Below are 18,235 nucleotides of genomic sequence, written 5' to 3' on the forward strand. Positions count from 1 at the left end.
GAATTTTAAATATAAATAAAAATATTTGTGATGTTTGTTTTGTTTTTTGGTTTTAATTTTTTTTTATGTAAAGTATATAAAATTGTAGATATAATATAAAAATAATAAATGTGTAATATATTAATATTTTTGAAAAAATATGTTAAGAAATTTTTTTGAAAAGAAATAAACCCTATTTATTAAAAAAAAAGTTTGAGTGAATTTTAAAATTAAAAATTTAATTAAATTAATAATTTTATTAAAAAATATCATAATAATATTTAAAGTAAAATTTAAATTAAAACCTCATATTCAAGTAAAAACAAACAAACCCTAGTTAGAATAGATTAGTTTCTTCTCTATCCAATGGGACATGAGCATATTAAAATAATATATGTAGGTATATATATATTTTATATTTTTAGTAATTCATAAAAAATGTTATTAACAAGAAATTATTGGTAAATAAACTTTATATATTATTATAATGTAAAATTAATTAAATTGGTATAAGAATTGATATAATAAATATATTAAAAATGTCTTCTTTTAAATTTTAAACTAAAATTAATTATTATTCATGTCAAATGATTTTTAATAAAAATATATATAATTTTTTTTAACAAAAATATAACATTAAAATATAATTAAAAAAAACTTAAATTAATATTCTATTTCAAATTAATTTTGAATAATAATCAAATAAACACTTTATAATTAAATTAAATTAAAAAATATTGATATAGGCGATAATAATAATAAATTAAATTTAAAATAATTAACTAAAAAATTACTCTATCCGTTTTGTACCTATTTTCTATTTTTTTTCCATACGTAAATTATTCTTTTTTATTTTTAGAAATATAATTATACACTTTAATCACATTTTAAATTTTTATAATTTTCTTAATTTTAATTAAACTATTTATTTATTTTAATAATTAAAAAATATACTAATATTTTAATCATAAAGATATTACTCATTATATAAATTATCCTATAAAAGTTGCCCTAATAAAACGACCCACAACCGCCGCCCACACCATATTCTTTCTCTTTCTTCTTCTTCTTCTTTTATTGCTCTGCTCCGCTGGTTCGAACCGTCTATTTTGCTCTATACGGTTCGAACCGTATAAAACCGGTTCCGGTTCCATTGCCGTCGGCGGTTCAAAACCGATTGGGCTAGTGGAGAATACAAATTGCGCCGGAGACAACACATCGCACACCGCCGGCGTGCTCAGCTTCTACTGCCACCGCCGCCGCCTATGGTTTCTCCCGTCCCGTAAATTTAGTTGTTTATATACGGGATAGAGTTGTTAATTCGGTGATATGGCGGCAGAGTCAGAGAGCCCTTCGCCGAATATAGTTATACCCTACGAATGGGCTAATGCCGCTGAGACCGTAACGTATGGTTCTGTTGCTTCTCCGATAGCCTTCATCTGCGGCCCTAAGAATAGCGGCAAAACTACTTTCTCTCGCCACTTGGTCAATGTTCTTCTGCGGAGGTATTTATGCAGTAGTATTCTACTTCATCCTTGCTATTTCCATTCAGTGTTTTCTTGTTGAGGTTTTCTGAGTGATTTAATGTGAGAATTAATGTGTAATGAGGATTGGTTATGAAGGTAGAGATTTGCTTCCCCGTAGGTTGTATGCTTGTGAATGTATGATTTTTTATTTCCCAATATTGGAATTTCAACCCAATGTTGAATTTGTTGTGCATGTAGTGTATCGTAAGAATGTTTCATGGTGTTTGGAAGTGTAATTTCACTCAAATTCGTATGGTTGAAATCTTTCCTATTCATTAATTTTCGGCATGCCCGTACATGAATTTAGAAACATAAATTCTTACATACACATACATTCATGCTTTACATGTAGATGAATTGATTGTTATGCAACATATTTTTCACTGTTTGTGAGAGTTCCTAGTTATCCGGTATGTATATATATATATATATGTATATATATGTATATAATCAGTAAGGGTGCAACCTTCATGATTTTCAATTGAAATAGGAATTTATTGTTCATAAAATGATAGGAGTATGTAGTTGAGCAAATACAGCTTGTGCCTTTGCACAACAACAATATCTATTGGTGGTGATATTTAACTTACCAAGGATCACATGTTCAAATTACGAGCTTTTTATTACAGGTACAAAAAAGTGGCATACCTCGATACCGATGTTGGGCAGACAGAGTTTACCCCTCCTGGCCTTGTGTCACTGGTTATGATTGACAAAACAACTCCAGGTATATTATTTGTTGTTTTGGCCAATAAATATATGAGCATTTGACATTTTCATCTACAATCTTACTACTATTAAATATTGCTAATTTTCCCCATTTGTGTGTTTGATATGCAGATGTGACGATCCCGTGCTTGAAAACTCCTGCACGGTATAAAATTGATTCATGCCTTGACTTGTTCTTTAATATATTTTCTTTCTTTTTAATATGAAGAATTAATGTACAAAACTTAGAGTCCATTATACTTTTGTTTTATCCATCAATTGTCACATACTCATATTTTGTGAATTTTCTTGGCACACCTCAAATTTGAAATGCTTATACCTTTTTATTTGTCTCATGCTGTTATCAATATGCTTTGAGTGAACAATGGATTAATAATAAAGACTATTCCATATGAGCGTACCAATTTTAGGTCTCATCTCAATGATTTCGTCGTGTAAATTTGCCTTTCACAAAAACTATCATGGCCTACTTTCAATTCTCTTGCCCAGCAATGTGGACTGTGGTAGTTGACAGTGTATTTGGTCATTTCCTAGTTCAATTTGTCTTTTGAGTGCAATCTAATGTCTCATAATAAAGTTTCTTCTGGAACCCTGTAATTTATGTGACATTTTGAAGATAATAAAATCATATGATATAGTTCTATTGTATGGTTTGATGTATTCGATACAAATGACCCTTAATTGATCTTATAAATTTTATGCATTCTCCGTATCTATGGAATGAAATTTGATTGACTGTTTACTTCTGAATATCATTTCAGATGTTTTTTCTTTGGTGATATCTCATCAAAAAGGGATCCTGCTACTTATGTATCTTACATCAAAAAGCTGTATGAGCACTATCTGAAAGAATACAACACAAACAGTCGAGAGGAAATTCCAGGAAAGGATGAGGTTCCACTTGTCATTAACACCCCTGGCTGGGTTAAAGGTTTTTCTCTACTGCCAGAGACATGCCTATACTTATGGATCAAATACTATTTGTGTATCTTCTCTAAATAATTATATTCTTTTCACATTCTATACTATCTTTTCTTTTTACAGGAATTGGTTATGAGATACTGGTCGACTTGCTAAGAATTATGTCCCCCACCCATGTTGTTAAGATTCAAATATCAGCTTGGAGCAAGAACCTGCCATCAGGAACATTTTGGTTGGACGAGGAGAATTCTGATTTAGTTTCTGTCATTGAGATCAATGCTGCCCTTCAAGACCACATGAAGAGATCGTATGTTCTTCTTCTTATTATTATCATTAGTGCAAACGTACATATCTTTTTAAAATTTTCTCACTAATGGGTTGCACATTCGGGGTAACTCCCTTTTTTAACTTCAAAATTATTATTTTCCTTTCTGTGCTTGCATCCTTTATAGAATGTATATATTACTAGTCTCCTGTCTGTCGACTTTCCGTGTTTTCTTTCTGTCTGAGGTATTCAGCTGCTTCTGTTTTCTTAACAATCTCTTTTAGGGTGCTGGTGCGAAAGGATGCAAACCTTCTACGAGATCTGCGGTTGATGGCATACTTTCGACAGTGCTTTCCCCGAGATATGACTATCTCCACAATCAAAGAACTCGCCCGAGCAATTGCAGCGCACCCTCCTTATGAAGTTCCCATATCGAGTATCAAAATTGAACACCGTCACTGCAAGGTAAAGACTCCCCAAACCACTAGATATATAATATCCACAGGAAGAGAATATCATTCTAGCTTGAAGTTGTGATATACGGTCTTTATTTTATTTCTTTCTATCCAACGTAATTTTTTATGTTGTCGCTGCTTAATCTTTATATCATATTGAATTGCTTATTCTACATATTCATATCCACAAATTAGAAATATTATTCATACTCTCTGATGGTGCAACTTCTGCTTGCCAGGTTCCAGCTACCGAAAAATTTTATAGCTTGAATGCAACTATAGTTGGTCTTGCAACCAGTTCAGATCCTCCCCAATGTGTTGGCTTGGGTTAGTAAAACTTCTCTTTTCATAAAAGCCTCTCTATCCCTCAAGATTCAAAACTTTTACAGCATGCTATAGATTTGCCATATAAATGCATGATATCAATATAGCAACACTGAAAGTCATAAGATCCGGGTTCTAAATGGTTCATAGAAAATTGCTAAATGGTTATAAAAGCTCGTTATGTATGCAGCATGCAACTTCTGTTGTTTCTTCTTCGAATATAACCAAATAAGATGGTATTGTTCAATTTAAATTCTCACAACTGTGCTTTTTACCGCTTCTCTTGATGAATCAGGTATTGTGCGAGGCATCGACACTTTCAAAGGGGTTCTCTATATTATAACTCCTGTTCCACCACCGACACTGGAAAATGTTGACATGCTAATTCAGGGATTTATTCAAATTCCCACTTCTCTACTGCAAGTAAGTTTCTTGCCAAACACCACAGTTTATTACTACTCATACGGCTCATATTTCATAATTTACTTTCATTTTGCTGCAAAAGCACTTCCAAATCTTAGTTTTGAGTCATTTCTCTTCTCCAGATGCAAGGCTGTGTGTCCCCTTACATGTCTTCAAATGTACTATCAACAAAATAGGACCGCCACATCGGCTAACAATTTCACAAGCCCGAGTAAAGGTATCCACACATAACATAGCTTCATTATCATCATTGTTTACGTTAGTTATAGCATTTGAAACTCACGTTATTAATTTTATAAAAGTATACACACATTAACAAACAAAAGGGCTAGATTTCCTTCATTTACCTCCTTACTTTCCTATATGTGTCTGTTTTTTGTATTTGTGTTTTATATTTAAATAGTGGCTTAATGTGATGTTTTGCGAATATATATATATATATATATATAAATTCAAACATTTGTTTTAGGTCATTTTATACACACGAAGGTATGTGTTTTGTCACGTCTGAATTGATCATGATCATATATATATATATTTGTGTATATATGTGTAAGCACATAACACAAATGATATACAATGCAGGTCTTTAATTTTGGGTTATCTTTGCATTAAAATTTCTCTGCATATCTTTCATTTGACTTGGCCTTTCTTTTTAATATATATTTTTTTATTTTGTTAAGCAAAATTTTGCTTGTATGCATGTTTATGTACTCCTCTTGGCAGGTTTTTATTTTTTTATCCTATACAACACACGCACCCACTCGCGATCAAACTTACGGGAAGTTGAATATTTTATGTTGGTTTGTATGTGTCGTTTTTAAGAAACAAGCATGAAATGTTGTTCCAACTTGATTTGTTACATTATTATTATTATTATTGTTAGATTAAACTTTTGTTTATGGTTATGTGAAATATTAATTTACTTTTTTACTAGCATTTTGTTTGGGTGTTTTGAATAAAAAATATTAATGAAATAGTGTTTTTATATTTTACTAAATTTTTCTCATTTTTTTATATAGACATTGTACTTCGAGCTTCTCTTGACTAGACATCTTGTACAGACATCTTGTACAGACCAGTTATAGTAACCATTTTGATGTTTACATATGGTATGATAGGCTGTAGATCTTAATCCTGCCAACTTAGCATCGTGTTATTATATAATATAATATAGGGTAAATTATTTTTTAGTCCTCTAACTGAACCCCTTTATCATTTAGTCTCGTAAGTGAATCTGTCGCAAACTAGTTCTATAAGTGAAAGCTTTTTGCTGTTTTAGTCCTCCGGCACCGGAGACGCCCGCGTGGCTCGCCGGAGGTGACGTGTCCGCCAGGTCAGCGACACCTGGCGGATACAAGAATTTACTTTTTTTTTTTTTTTAATTTTTTAAATTTTTTTAATTGGACCAAATAAAAAAATACAAATAAAATTAAAAATAATTTTTTAAAAAATGAAAAAAATGAAAAAAATAAAAAAAATCCACGTGTCCGCCAGGTCAGCGACACCTGGTGGACACGTTACCTCTGGTGAGCCACGCGGGCGTCCCCTGCGCCGGGCTCTACTTACGCGACTAAAATGATAAGGGGTCCAGTTACGGGACTAAAAAAAAATGTTTACCTATAATATATGTATTTATAAATATATGCTGGTAATTTTTATAGCCTACTTGACTAGGGTTGTCAAATAGATCAGGTCGGGTTCAGGTTCGGGTCAGCTTTAAAGGGGTTACAAAATCTTGACTTGAATCTGACCCATTTAATTAAATGGATTGATATTTTGCAACTTTAACTTTGACATTTTATTGATCAAGTCAACTAACAATTTTTAAATATATAATATATATACATATTAAAGTGAAAAATTATTTATTCATATCATAAAATCGGTATTTAAGAATTGAAATAACAATTATTATACAACACAATCCTTTAATTTTTTATAGTTTATTTTTATAAAATTGGAATTGTATTGATACAATTTAGAAAAATATATTTAAATTTAAAATAATATTAATTAAATATGTTAGACGGGTTATTTTGTGGTAAAAATGTAGATTTTTATCTGATCCATGTAATTAAATGAGTTTGATCCAATTATTAGTTTTGGGTCAAAAACTTCAACTCAAATCTAATTATTTTAGTTAAGGTTCAGATGGGACTATTAGGTCGGATTAATTTTTGGTAGCCCTATATTTGAGAGTGATCACAGATCAGCCGATTCATGCCTTCGTATTATCTCAATATTTATTTTTTTTTTATATTTTTATATTTTTTTATTTTTTCTAAAAAAGAATAAATTTAGTATTTTTTGATATCACAAGTTTTCGGAGTTTTATTCATTGATAGTTTGATACACATACCCTAAATTTTATACCCTAAATTTTAGAGCTTGTACTTTTAGTGGATATTGAGTAATGAAAAAATAGTTTGAAATGGAGTATAAATTAAATAAACTCTTAATTTTTTTAATAAAGTAATTATTAAATAGAATTTTACTTCTTTTTGTAATATTCCTTTTTTTTCAGTAAAAAAAATAAAAATTCTTCTGTTTCTTCGCCGTTGTTTAGTATATTCCAGTGTTCCATGAACGATTTAATAATTTTAGAATATTAAAATTTTAACCTAAAATAAAATTTAATTCCAATATAAATATTTAATATAAAACCACCTTTGTTCTATCTACTTTTGCCTATGATATAAATAGTAGTCTTAATATCTGTTTTTTTATTAATATTTTATCCTAAACTCGTATGTTAGTTATATATATATATATATATTTTGAAACATTCCAATTTTATTTTTATTGTTTAAAAAAGTTAGAAATAGTGGCATCCCAATTTTATTTTTATTTTTTAAAAAAGTTAGAAATAGTGGCAGAAAGAGTATACTGAAAAAAAAAAGAAAAAAAAAAAGCTTTTCTATACAAGAGTGCTAAAATTTTGGAATTTTGAAAATGTATTGAAATAGTAAAAATGTCAATATTTGATACTTCTGAGTTAGTCACTGAAAAATATTTTAGATTTTTTTTAAGTAAAAAATTATTACACTTTTGTACTTTTTTTTATAATATAAAAGAAAAAAATAGTCATTATTATTCACTTTTAACTCGTGCTCGGTCAAATGAACATATATTTGCATTACGAAGGGAGTAATATTTTGTAAGAAAAAAAAATATAATTTTTTATTTTTTTTTAAAAAAAAATTAAAATTAATGAATAGTAAAAAAATTTAAAAAATGTAAATATAAACAAAGCCCAAGTGTTTAAGATATTCATAAAAAACGTAAAATTTTGATAAATAAAACACCAACATGATTGAAGGAAGCCTCCAAACCCATAAGTCTAAAATCTAGACAGACCAAACACATGTGTGTTCAAAGCCAAAGCTTTTAGATCTGCAAAAATGGAGGCTCCCCATAACTACAATATATCCTTACTGGATGTAATAGAATTCCAATACAATTTACTTAACTACATTTACACCAACCAATCATCAATGAACATACACACCAGGCAAATATGTCGATTCTTAATCGTCGGATCTTGGTGGAATGTACGGCACCCCTTCTTCTTCACAGATGTCCTGCACCATTTCACAGTTAGAAATCTTATAAACAAAATGCAGCAACAAGTCTAAACAAATCGGCAATGTTCGGCGCAATGTCGTACGAAATCTTATGAAGTAATGTTTTGATGTAAAAGACACATTCTTAAGGATTTCAGTGACAGAGAAGGTTCAATAGATGACTAAAACTGTTAATGGTAAGTAGTTGTGAGAATGTATGGAAGGAAACCGCGAATAATCCGGTGTGAACACAACTTATAATGTCGAGTATTTGCTCATTGATAAATAGAAGGAAACTGTGGCTAATCAGTCGATTTACTTATCTACCTGCAAGTGGCGAGGAAGCACCTCCGAGACTGAAAGAGTGTAGCATCCCGGAACAAACTTACCTGAGTGAAAAAAACAAAAGTATCACAGTTGAAAACCGGAGTCCAAGATTTGACGATGTTAAAGAACAAAATAAGACGGTGCTTAGAACATCGAGTTATGAATGGAGGGGGTAACAAATTCAGAATTTGGTCTCCTGCACTTCACAATCTATGATTCGTGTATTTTGGATGAAAGAAGAAATTAACTTCTACACAACTCATCGATAATGTGAAATATATATATATATAGTAGTAATAAAAGGTAGAAAGCCTACCAAATTTTCAAAAAGCTAACAAATAGAAAATGCTCTTCCAATTACACCATGACATCATACATTGTCATTCTAGTCGTTTTACGCGGCCATGTTTGTATCTCACTCTCATTCGTTGTGGCTTTAATGATCCTAATTTTGTGTGTTACACATGAAGGGTTCACAACCATAAGTGACAACAAGATTTTCTAGAGACCGTCACCGAAATGATAAGAAATGACACTTCATGCATGATCAAAATTATAAATTTCCTATTCTTATAAAAATAAATAATACATTTACACCCTCCACAGGCTGATATTTCTGTAAACTTTTCAATTCTGAAGAAAAGTCATTTTCGGGACTTTTCTATATAACTTCTAAAGCTAAAGTATAGTTCTACAAGACAAAATGGCCCTTAACTTTAGATTCCAGTATGGTCTATGGGCATGCTGTTGTTGGATCATTAAATACGATTAAATACGAGACTAAAAAGCGTGGTATCCAAGAAGCTAGAAAAATATGAAACACTAGGCCGATCGAATTAGTGATCTAAATGGAAATAACTAAACTCAGTTCAAATCATGAAATGGTACTAAATAAAAGGAGCACTCTTCTTCCAATCCCTACAACCAAATTTCTGCAGATAATTGATTTGATCATCACTTTACTCCATCTCATAACAAATAACAACTAAGGGTGTGTTTGTTTGGGGAATTTTCCCCAAAATACACTATTCATCAAATTTTTTCCCTTCAACAATATCAAATCAAATATCTATTTTTCATTTTTTATATTATACTAAAAATATCAATTTTACATTCAAAACGTCATATCAACACCTATTTATTTCTCATTATTCAAAAATTTTACTATTCAAATATCAACTCAAAATCCAAATCCCAAAACAAACACGCCCTTGAGGATATACAAAAGAAAGTATGGATGTTGACAGAAAAAGCAACTGCAGGAATTATTAAAGTATCCGAATTCATAACAAGCTAGTTACCGATTCGGAGCCAACGAGCAGCCCAAGTCCTCGATGGATCCATCACCGTGATAACCCTGGTAGCAAACAAAAGAGAAGAACTCCAAATTATAAAACACACAGTCTCTGATACAAGATCCTTAATGTTTAGAAATTAGGGCTAGTGGCACTTTTCATTAATCCCAAGTAAGCAGATTTAGTCACACAATTCATGGTTTTGTTGAAAAACTCCATCAATTGACAGATCTTAAACATGGTCTTGTGGCATAAACCACTGGTGAATTATATAAACCCTAAACCCTTAATTTAAAATTTGTACAAAACATCATCTTCATCCAAAAGCATGGTAAATATATTAAATAGTATTATTTAAATAAAATAAATAATTAAATAATCTTTTATTTTACAGTTTTTTTTGAGACAAAAGATTATCTCATTCTTTCAATAACTATAAAAATGAAAGATTAAAAAATTATTTATTTATTTTATTAAAAAAAAAAGACTATTTCAAATATTTTATTATTTTATTTATATAAATCGTGCATAATTTAATTCTATATTTACAACCAAATATCAATGAACACAAGTCTTGTGCAAATTTTAAATTAATACAAAAGAATTTCACACCATCAATAAATGGGGTGCATCTTTACTAATAAAAACCAAGGGTTGAAGCACATTTTATAACTGGTAAACGGCCATGTTAGGAAAACAACACGGCCATGTCCAAAAGAAGTGTTTCGACCAACTCCATCCAACCCACTGCGTATGGGCAAAAAATGGGGGGAGGGGCTCCAACCTACCCCCAAATCCCCCCTATTTGTTAAGTAATGTAGGGTGTTACTCCAATCCCTGCAAAAAGGGTTGGAGAGTGAATCGGCCTGGGAATCGATTTTAAGCTTGAAACGAATTACACCATCATCAAAAGTGCAGCTACCCTAGCTGGATGGGATCAGGTTTGAGTTCTAACTTTAAGCTTGACATTGACTAGGATATCGCAGAAGATAAACAAAAAATTGAAAGTTACCCTGCGAAATTGATGGTCGTAGCCTCGGCAACACGTTCATCGTCATCCTTCATATTCAAGACAGAGCAATTCTCGCACCCCGAAATCCGAAACTACCAAAGTGTTGCACGAAATCAGCTCACTGCCTTATTCTTCTTCAGAACGAGCAAATCAGGAGAAGAGAGAAACCGAACCTGGTCGAGAGTCTTCACGAGGCGACATCGAAGGCAAGCCCTAAGTTCGCGGCCGAAGCTATTCGGTATTTCCGCCACTTCCGGTTTCTTTCCGAAGCCGAGTTCACTTTGACTCGCCATTGCTCACTTCTCTTCTTCTCCACCAATTCTGCTCGAATCAGCACCAATTGTGGAAAATTGTTGGAGAAATACAACGAGAAGCAGAATCAAGAATGCGAGAAGTAGAATCGAAGTCGAGTGCACTGAGGCGACTGTCAATGTCAATCCCGCATTGGGAACGCGAGGGAATTTGGAAAAGATTTTCAGGTTCTGGTCGGAAATTGGATTCCTCAAATGTGGGCTTTAATGGGCCTTGCGATATTAATTGGGCTCTACAAGCCCAACTATTTACACATAATTGAAATAATATTTCTCTTCCGCCGAATTTATTTTCATTTTTTTAAATTTATCCGTTAAACTTATGTTATTACTAATTTTAAAATATTTAACGAATAAATATTTAATTATTATATTTCATTCGACATTTATTTATAACAAATATCATTAATTTTATTATATTTTCCTTCTTCCTTTACTTTGGTTTCTAACTAAATTTTCGAAAATACCACTAATTAACTCTTTATTTTTATCACTTCAATAAAATATTTATTTTTTTAAAAGAGTTTTTATATCGGCCCAAAACATGCTAATTTTCACTGATGGAGGAAGTATAAAATATCAAAAATAGTTTTATTTATATATTTTAAATAAATCTTTTTAAGATTGTTCTTTTTGAGTTTATTTTCAATTTTTTACTCCTATGTCATAGAAACATAGACAAAAAAAATTATAATATAAAAAATATATACACCTGAAAAGTTTATAAACATACCCATTATATTAAAATAATAATAATAATAATAATAATTTATTCATATTTTTACTTATTTAAAAACAATACTTAGTGCTGACTTAGTTTCTACTAACTCCTCTGACTATTGGACGATTTCCACGCCGTTGACTTCATTTAAAATTATACTTTAAAAAATAAAATAAAATAAATTCACAAATGGCTCTATAAGAACACTAGTAGTACTTAAAAATCCAAACCATCGATAAACTTATCCTAAAACTATTCCTTCGTTGCATCAATCATGTCTATTGCCATCTCGAGCCGTCGTCCACGAGAGACTTTCGTTCTCGTCGCGACGCTCGTATTTAATTTTTTATTTCTATCTCTCTCATCCGATCCAGATCCTTTACAGGACTTCTGCATCGGAGATACGTCCGTGGCCTTCTCAGTGAATGGTTTCCCGTGCAAGGCGTCCTCGGACGTGACGGCCGACGACTTCTTCTACGACGGCCTCAGTCGGGAAATCAGCACGAATAATTCCTTCGGGAGCGGTGTAATTATGGGGAACGTGCTTGCTTTCCCAGGTCTCAACACGTTAGGCATATCGATGAACCGGGTAGAGATTGCGCCCGGCGGGATCAACCCGCCGCACCTCCACCCGCGCGCCACCGAGTCGGGGATTGTCGTGAACGGGACCGTCCTTGTCGGGTTGATCACGACGGGGAACGTGTTTTATTCGAAGAATTTGACGGCGGGGGAAATGTTCGTCGTCCCGAGGGGGCTCGTGCACTTTCAATTCAATATCGGGACGGAGAAAGCGCTGATTTTTACAGCGTTTAATAGCCACTTGCCGGGGAATGTCCTCGTCGCCGTGAACCTCTTCGGATCGAATCCGGCGGTGCCGGACGACGTCCTTTCGAAGGCCTTTCTGGTTGATCGGAGTGTGGTTGATGAAATTAAGTCTAAGTTTGGGGGGTGAATTGAAATTATAATAAGCTGTTAGGATTTGTTGTTTGTACGAATGTATTTTGATTTCTTGTGTTGTTTGCTGAAATACAACGATCAAGAATGTTACACGAACATGGTCAATAATGTCAATAACACTATTTTGTTTGGTTTTGATCGATTTAAATATATATATATATATATTAATTTATATAATATTTTAATACAAAATTTGGTAAGAAAATGATTAGAAATGAATTAATAATATTTTTGAATGAAAATCCCAAAGTTATTTTGGCATATAGATAAATTGTGCTTTAATTTTTACACAAAAAACTTTTCAAAAAAAATATAAAAACTGTATATTTGAGGAAATGTCAAACTATGGAAATTCACTTATTTTATTTCGGTGCAAAGAAAAAAAAAATGTAAGTGATTTACTCAATCTCAAATGAGTTTTTGACACAAAAATCAATCGGAGAGGTCGACGGTTACCAGAGATAATGGAGTTCCACCGGGGGATGGTCGGACTTTGAACTTCTTTATTGTATGGTCGTTGTTAGTACGAATTTCTAGCAACGTGAACCTGTTGAGGTATTTTTCTATGTTAACCATGATAAGCGTTAGGCTTGAATAAGTTGTGGTTGTCAGTGGAACTACTCTTAGATTGATATCCCCGGATATAGATTAGTTGATAATCGAATCGGATCAACAAACACCTTGTCTCATGTGTTGTTTTGTATTCTACTTTGTTATTTGTAGTTAAATAGTTGTTTTAACTGTGAAATATCCACACTTTCATAATTGGCCATTTGTTACTGTTCGAAGGAGATTAGTTTAATACATCACTTTCCAACAATATTAATTAAAATTTAAAATTCAAATAAAGACGTATGTTAGGTATTTTTATTTGTATTTTTATCTTTTTCTATTATAGCATTTTATAACTAGATATTTTAATATTAATGGTATTATATTTAAAATTTATTATTTATTAAAATATAAATTTAATATTCTACCCCACCTGGTAGAGTCAATGTATCTCACCGAGTCAACCACATTAAGATCTTGCCACATACACTATTTGTGACACATAGTCACTAATTTACATATACTTCATATTTTTAAATTATTTTAAAGATTATTTATTAAAAATTAAATTTCCTTTCACGGTCGAAGTTTGGTTTATTTCACTTCAAAATATATATGTTATTTTTCAATATACACTTATTTATTTATTTTTCTAATATATCAAATCAAAATACCATCTAAAAAAATTTGAACTTTAATATAATAATTTATAATGATTATTTTGTTAGAAAATATATAGAGAGAGAAATATGAAGACTGAATTGTAAAAAATAGAGTTTTAAATGTATATAAAAATATATTTATTTATTTATAAAAATGAAAATAGAAATAGAACATTTCATGTAAATCCCAATTTAAATTAATTTAAGAAAATAAGTATAACAAAAAAAAAATAAAAATTGAAAATATAGTTATAAGTTATCTCTGAACTACGAAACAACCAAATATAGAGTTGATTTAATACAATGTTCATACAAATGACGAAATACAACGTACACAAAAACATCACATCTTATCCAATCTTATCATAAGTTGGAGTAATTCGATAGACCAACTAAAAAATGGTACAATACCTAACTTGCACCATAAAATAACAACGTCGATGGACCTTTCTTGGTCGGGAGATTCAATATTATTACGGAAATGATACAATCAGGCTTCATATCCCAACAAATACCATGTCATCTAACGTTATTTTCTATAATCCATCGCAAAAGTAGATGCGCTTTCACGTCATTGTAGTTAATTTTGGTATCGACTATTCGGAAATTTGACATAAAATCTTACTTTTAATATTTGATCCATTTGTATTGTTAAAAAAATACATTTGCATTGTATTCATAAAAATAATAGAAATTTATAAATTTAATCTAAACTATAAACTAAATTACAAAAAGATCTTAACATGTGTAAATACCTAAGCTACAAAATTATATACATTCTTCATTTCATTCACCAACAAAAAAACAACCCGTTTAAATTTAATAAATACTTACTCAATTTTGTCTTTTAATAATAAAATATATAATTTTTAATCTTATTGCATAACTTAAAATAATCATACTTACGGCATTATTAGCCATTTTGCTTCGACACTACCCTCAAATAAATTCATGATTTTTATAAAAAATTATATATATATATATATATTCAACTATATTAAAATTGTGATCATTTTTTCTATTTTTTATATCTTCTTTCTTACCCAATTTATTTTTCAATTTTGTCTACATTTGATATCACAACAATATTGGGTGTGTTTGTTTGGGGGTTTGGATTTTGAGTTTGGATTTGAATAATAAAAATTTTGAATTTGAATAGTTGTATGATGTGATATAAATAGGTGTTGATGTGATATTTTGAATGTAAAATTGATTTTTAGTATAATATAAAAAATGAAAAATAGGTGTTTGATTTGATATTTTTGGGGAAAAAAATTGGATGAACAGTGTAAATCCAATCCAATCCCCCAAACAAACACACCCTAAGAAAATTTTTAGGCTACGTTTAGATAGAGATTTTTTGAATTTTTTGGAGTTTTGAAAGCTTGAAAAAAATAAAAAATTATTATTTAATTTGATATTTTGTGAAAAAAAAAATATATTTGATGTGATATTTTTTAAAAAATGAATAATGCTAAATGAATGAAAATTGATTGTCTCATTACTTTGCAATTGAAGATGGCACGTGAGTTACATGTGCATAATATTCAGAAGCCAGCAACATGGAAGGATGAAAACCAAATGACCATTTCCTCAGTAAAACACTCATGTCTCTTAAATCCACTTTTTCCGTCGTCGCGGTCGCCGCCAATCGAATATCTACAAACGGGACACGTGTTCTTGGCGTGGGGCGCCGACAACCACCTGTCGATGCATGCGGCGTGGAACTCGTGAAGACAGGGGAGTATCTTAGTGTTTGCCATCTCCCAGCCCCGACCGATCGTCGATAGGCACACCGCACACGTGCTTGACGACGGCGGAATTTTGGCGGCGGGCGGCGGCGGCGGCGCAATGGTGGTGAAGCATGGGAAGGTGGTGGTGAGAAAAGATGAGAAGATGGAGTTGATGATGGAAGACATTGGGAAAAAGTGTAATAATGAGAAAGATTAGGGGTTGTGGGAGAATTATTTAAGGTGGGATTTAGGAGGGTGTGATAAGTTGGTAAAGTTTCAGGCAATATGCGTGCTTTGCAAGTATGGCTAGTGGTAGTTGAGATGCCATTTTTATAGTATATATTTTTCATTTATATATATAAATTTATTAGATGTTGATTAGGATTAATCGGTATATAAAATGATGAAATATAAGTTGCCACCTTATAGTTTGAATTAATACAATATGGGGTACGAATCAGTCGTTGATTCGGCCAAAGTCACCCTAGTGCTAATTTGATTGGATCAGTATATATTATACAGATAATCGGTCAGCATATTTATAATATAATATATATTATACTGTGTGTAAATATATATTGGTTATGTGTATGACATATACTGATTTAATCAAATCAACGTCATGCTGACTTGACCGAATCAATACAGGATTCACAATTTACAATATGTGATGTTTAGATTCTTACTATGTTCTGACTGTTTTATTTATTATATGTATGCTGTGTTAATATACCTGGTGGGGACTATTGTTAGTTTGTGTGTTGTATTTGTATTATATTAATATATATATTTTATGTTGTTGGTTTATGCTTTATATCCTGTCGATTTATATTTCATGTACTGTGGGTAAACAACATGATAATTATTGTCATACATATATATATAATATTATCTTTGTTCGGCTTTAAGGATAATATTTAGTTTTTGTGTGTTGATCTTTAAATATCAATTATTATATGAAAACGTAGTATAAACCAATGGAACATAATAAAAATTATTCTATTAGTGTCTTATAATATTATTATAATAACATTTGTGCAAAAAATTATACAAATATAAAAAAAAAATTAATGTAAAGTACAATGACGCAAGAAATGAATGAAACCCTTAGGGTCGGACGGAGAAAGTATTTATTCATACGTTATACTTATATTTGTTTGGCGACTATGGAAAAAATAATATTTAAATAATAAAGTTAAAGTTATGAAGGATATTTAAAAAAAATCAATAATAAAGGTATTTAATTGATGATGTATATGTGATATAATGACAATGTAAAAATTATTTTAGTCCGTCCCATAACAAAGTATTCATTTTCTTTTTTAGTAACTGTATTATTTACTTAACATTATAAATACCCTTACAATTTACAATATATTACACAAATGTCATTACATTTATATCACACATACTAATAAGGGTATTTTAGTCATTTCTATTTTATTCCCACTTCATCCCAATATAATACTAATATTTCTAAAACTACGTATAAAAAACAAATAGATATCTAGTTATGAGATTGAAGGAATATTATGTATTTGAAACATGGATTCAAAATAAGTATATAGATTGTTATATATATAGTATAAATAGAAATATGATGGACAAAATTAAATAAAAAAATAAGTTAGAAATATGATGGACAAAATTAAATAAAAAATAAGTAGTATAAATTTAGTAGTAAGTAAGTATTATTAGTTAATATGAATGACACTTAGGATTTGGAGTGCTCAACACAAATTTGGTGTTACCAACAAATAATGAGGGTGCCTTAAGAACCAACTTTTATATATATATATATATATATATATTTGTATATAACTATGCGTGTGTGTCGGGCAATATACTTTGTATTTTTTAGTCACACTTTAATTTTTTTGAAGTCTTTAATTTATATATTTCTAAAAGGAAGAATGATTGCGAAAGTTTCTGAAAGTGACACAGGTTGTGTTTTGGTTCTCGTTTTAACAGTGGTTCATACTTTTTTTTATTTTTTTTATTTTTTTATTTTTATGATATAGGAATCCGCAGCCGCTGTCCGAAAATGCGCACCGGCTAAACCAGCCGAACCTAATACCCTTCAAACCAAGGCGATTCATACTCATTTTGATTCAATTAAATTGATCATTTACCAAAAGATTATATAAATAAAATTGCCATTATACCCTTCTTTCTTTTTTTTTTTTTTTCTCGTCCAAATTTATACTTATTTTTTTTATTGTCATCTAAAAATTTTTTTTTTTTTCTCTTTAGTAAAAAATATTAATTTTTTTGCTACTCTCTTCGTCCCACCTAGTATGTTCATATTGCTGTTTTTTTCTGTCTCACATGTCATTTTCATTTTTTTAAAAATGATTACATCCTTAATTTTATTTTTTTTAATTTTAATTAAACTAATTAGTTACCTTAATCTTAATTTATAATTATTTATATTATAAAATAATTATTTTCATTAATGCATTTTTAATTATCTGTTA

The 18,235-nt window shown here is 30.5% G+C and overlaps 4 protein-coding genes across 8 annotated transcripts; 2 read left to right on the forward strand and 2 right to left on the reverse strand.

The window, feature by feature from the left end:
• Positions 1-1,006: 1,006 nt before the first annotated feature.
• Positions 1,007-10,805, forward strand: LOC127241784 (polynucleotide 5'-hydroxyl-kinase NOL9). Of its 3 annotated transcripts, none has more exons than XM_051260998.1 (10): positions 1,007-1,484; positions 2,135-2,232; positions 2,346-2,379; positions 2,996-3,165; positions 3,279-3,462; positions 3,705-3,885; positions 4,115-4,202; positions 4,495-4,622; positions 4,745-4,839; positions 10,787-10,805. In XM_051260998.1, the coding sequence occupies exons 1-9, from the start codon at positions 1,309-1,311 to the stop codon at positions 4,796-4,798; spliced, it is 1,113 nt and encodes a 370-aa protein (XP_051116955.1). In that variant the 5' UTR covers positions 1,007-1,308; the 3' UTR covers positions 4,799-4,839; positions 10,787-10,805. The 3 variants fall into 3 exon arrangements, with proteins under 3 accessions (XP_051116955.1, XP_051116954.1, XP_051116952.1); XM_051260997.1 differs by lacking the exon at positions 10,787-10,805 and adding an exon at positions 5,349-5,569; XM_051260995.1 differs by lacking the exon at positions 10,787-10,805 and having other exon boundaries at positions 4,745-5,275.
• On the reverse strand, positions 7,882-11,366 carry LOC127241786 (transcription elongation factor SPT4 homolog 2-like). Of its 3 annotated transcripts, XM_051261000.1 has the most exons (6): positions 10,996-11,366; positions 10,823-10,914; positions 10,474-10,647; positions 9,817-9,872; positions 8,516-8,577; positions 7,882-8,206 (listed from the first exon to the last, which is right to left on the reverse strand). In XM_051261000.1, exons 1-6 carry the CDS (start codon positions 11,113-11,115, stop codon positions 8,153-8,155), a joined length of 558 nt encoding a protein of 185 aa, XP_051116957.1. In that variant the 5' UTR covers positions 11,116-11,366; the 3' UTR covers positions 7,882-8,152. The 3 variants fall into 3 exon arrangements, with proteins under 3 accessions (XP_051116957.1, XP_051116958.1, XP_051116959.1); XM_051261001.1 differs by lacking the exon at positions 10,474-10,647 and having other exon boundaries at positions 10,996-11,297; XM_051261002.1 differs by lacking the exon at positions 7,882-8,206 and having other exon boundaries at positions 10,599-10,647; positions 10,996-11,358.
• Positions 11,367-12,095: 729 nt separating this feature from the next.
• On the forward strand, positions 12,096-12,923 carry LOC127241785 (germin-like protein subfamily T member 2). Its single transcript, XM_051260999.1, has one exon. The coding sequence runs from the start codon at positions 12,129-12,131 to the stop codon at positions 12,804-12,806; it is 678 nt and encodes a 225-aa protein (XP_051116956.1). The 5' UTR covers positions 12,096-12,128; the 3' UTR covers positions 12,807-12,923.
• Positions 12,924-15,572: 2,649 nt separating this feature from the next.
• LOC127241706 (E3 ubiquitin-protein ligase MPSR1-like) lies at positions 15,573-15,944 on the reverse strand. The gene has a single exon (XM_051260879.1). It carries the CDS (start codon positions 15,942-15,944, stop codon positions 15,573-15,575), a length of 372 nt encoding a protein of 123 aa, XP_051116836.1.
• Between the last annotated feature and the right edge of the window lie 2,291 nt (positions 15,945-18,235).

Source organism: Andrographis paniculata, unplaced genomic scaffold (genome assembly GCF_009805555.1).
Source record: "Andrographis paniculata isolate CXL003 unplaced genomic scaffold, ASM980555v1 Contig83END, whole genome shotgun sequence".
In the NCBI taxonomy this organism is placed as follows: Eukaryota; Viridiplantae; Streptophyta; class Magnoliopsida; order Lamiales; family Acanthaceae; genus Andrographis; species Andrographis paniculata.

What these genes read in the sequence shown, in the direction of transcription:
- LOC127241784 (XM_051260998.1), top strand. Translation starts at nt 1,309, where the DNA reads ATGGCGGCAGAGTCAGAGAGCCCTTCGCCGAATATAGTTATACCCTAC. An exon ending in GTCAATGTTCTTCTGCGGAG is followed by an intron (nt 1,485 to 2,134) that starts GTATTTATGCAG and finishes TTTTTATTACAG; the next exon opens with GTACAAAAAAGTGGCATACC. An exon ending in TCCCCAATGTGTTGGCTTGG is followed by an intron (nt 4,203 to 4,494) that starts GTTAGTAAAACT and finishes TTGATGAATCAG; the next exon opens with GTATTGTGCGAGGCATCGAC.
- LOC127241786 (XM_051261000.1), bottom strand. Translation starts at nt 11,115, where the DNA reads ATGGCGAGTCAAAGTGAACTCGGCTTCGGAAAGAAACCGGAAGTGGCG. An exon ending in ACGACCATCAATTTCGCAGG is followed by an intron (nt 10,648 to 10,822) that starts GTAACTTTCAAT and finishes CCCTTTTTGCAG; the next exon opens with GGATTGGAGTAACACCCTAC. An exon ending in CCGTTTACCAGTTATAAAAT is followed by an intron (nt 9,873 to 10,473) that starts GTGCTTCAACCC and finishes GTTTGCTACCAG; the next exon opens with GGTTATCACGGTGATGGATC.
- LOC127241785 (XM_051260999.1), top strand. Translation starts at nt 12,129, where the DNA reads ATGTCTATTGCCATCTCGAGCCGTCGTCCACGAGAGACTTTCGTTCTC.
- LOC127241706 (XM_051260879.1), bottom strand. Translation starts at nt 15,944, where the DNA reads ATGTCTTCCATCATCAACTCCATCTTCTCATCTTTTCTCACCACCACC.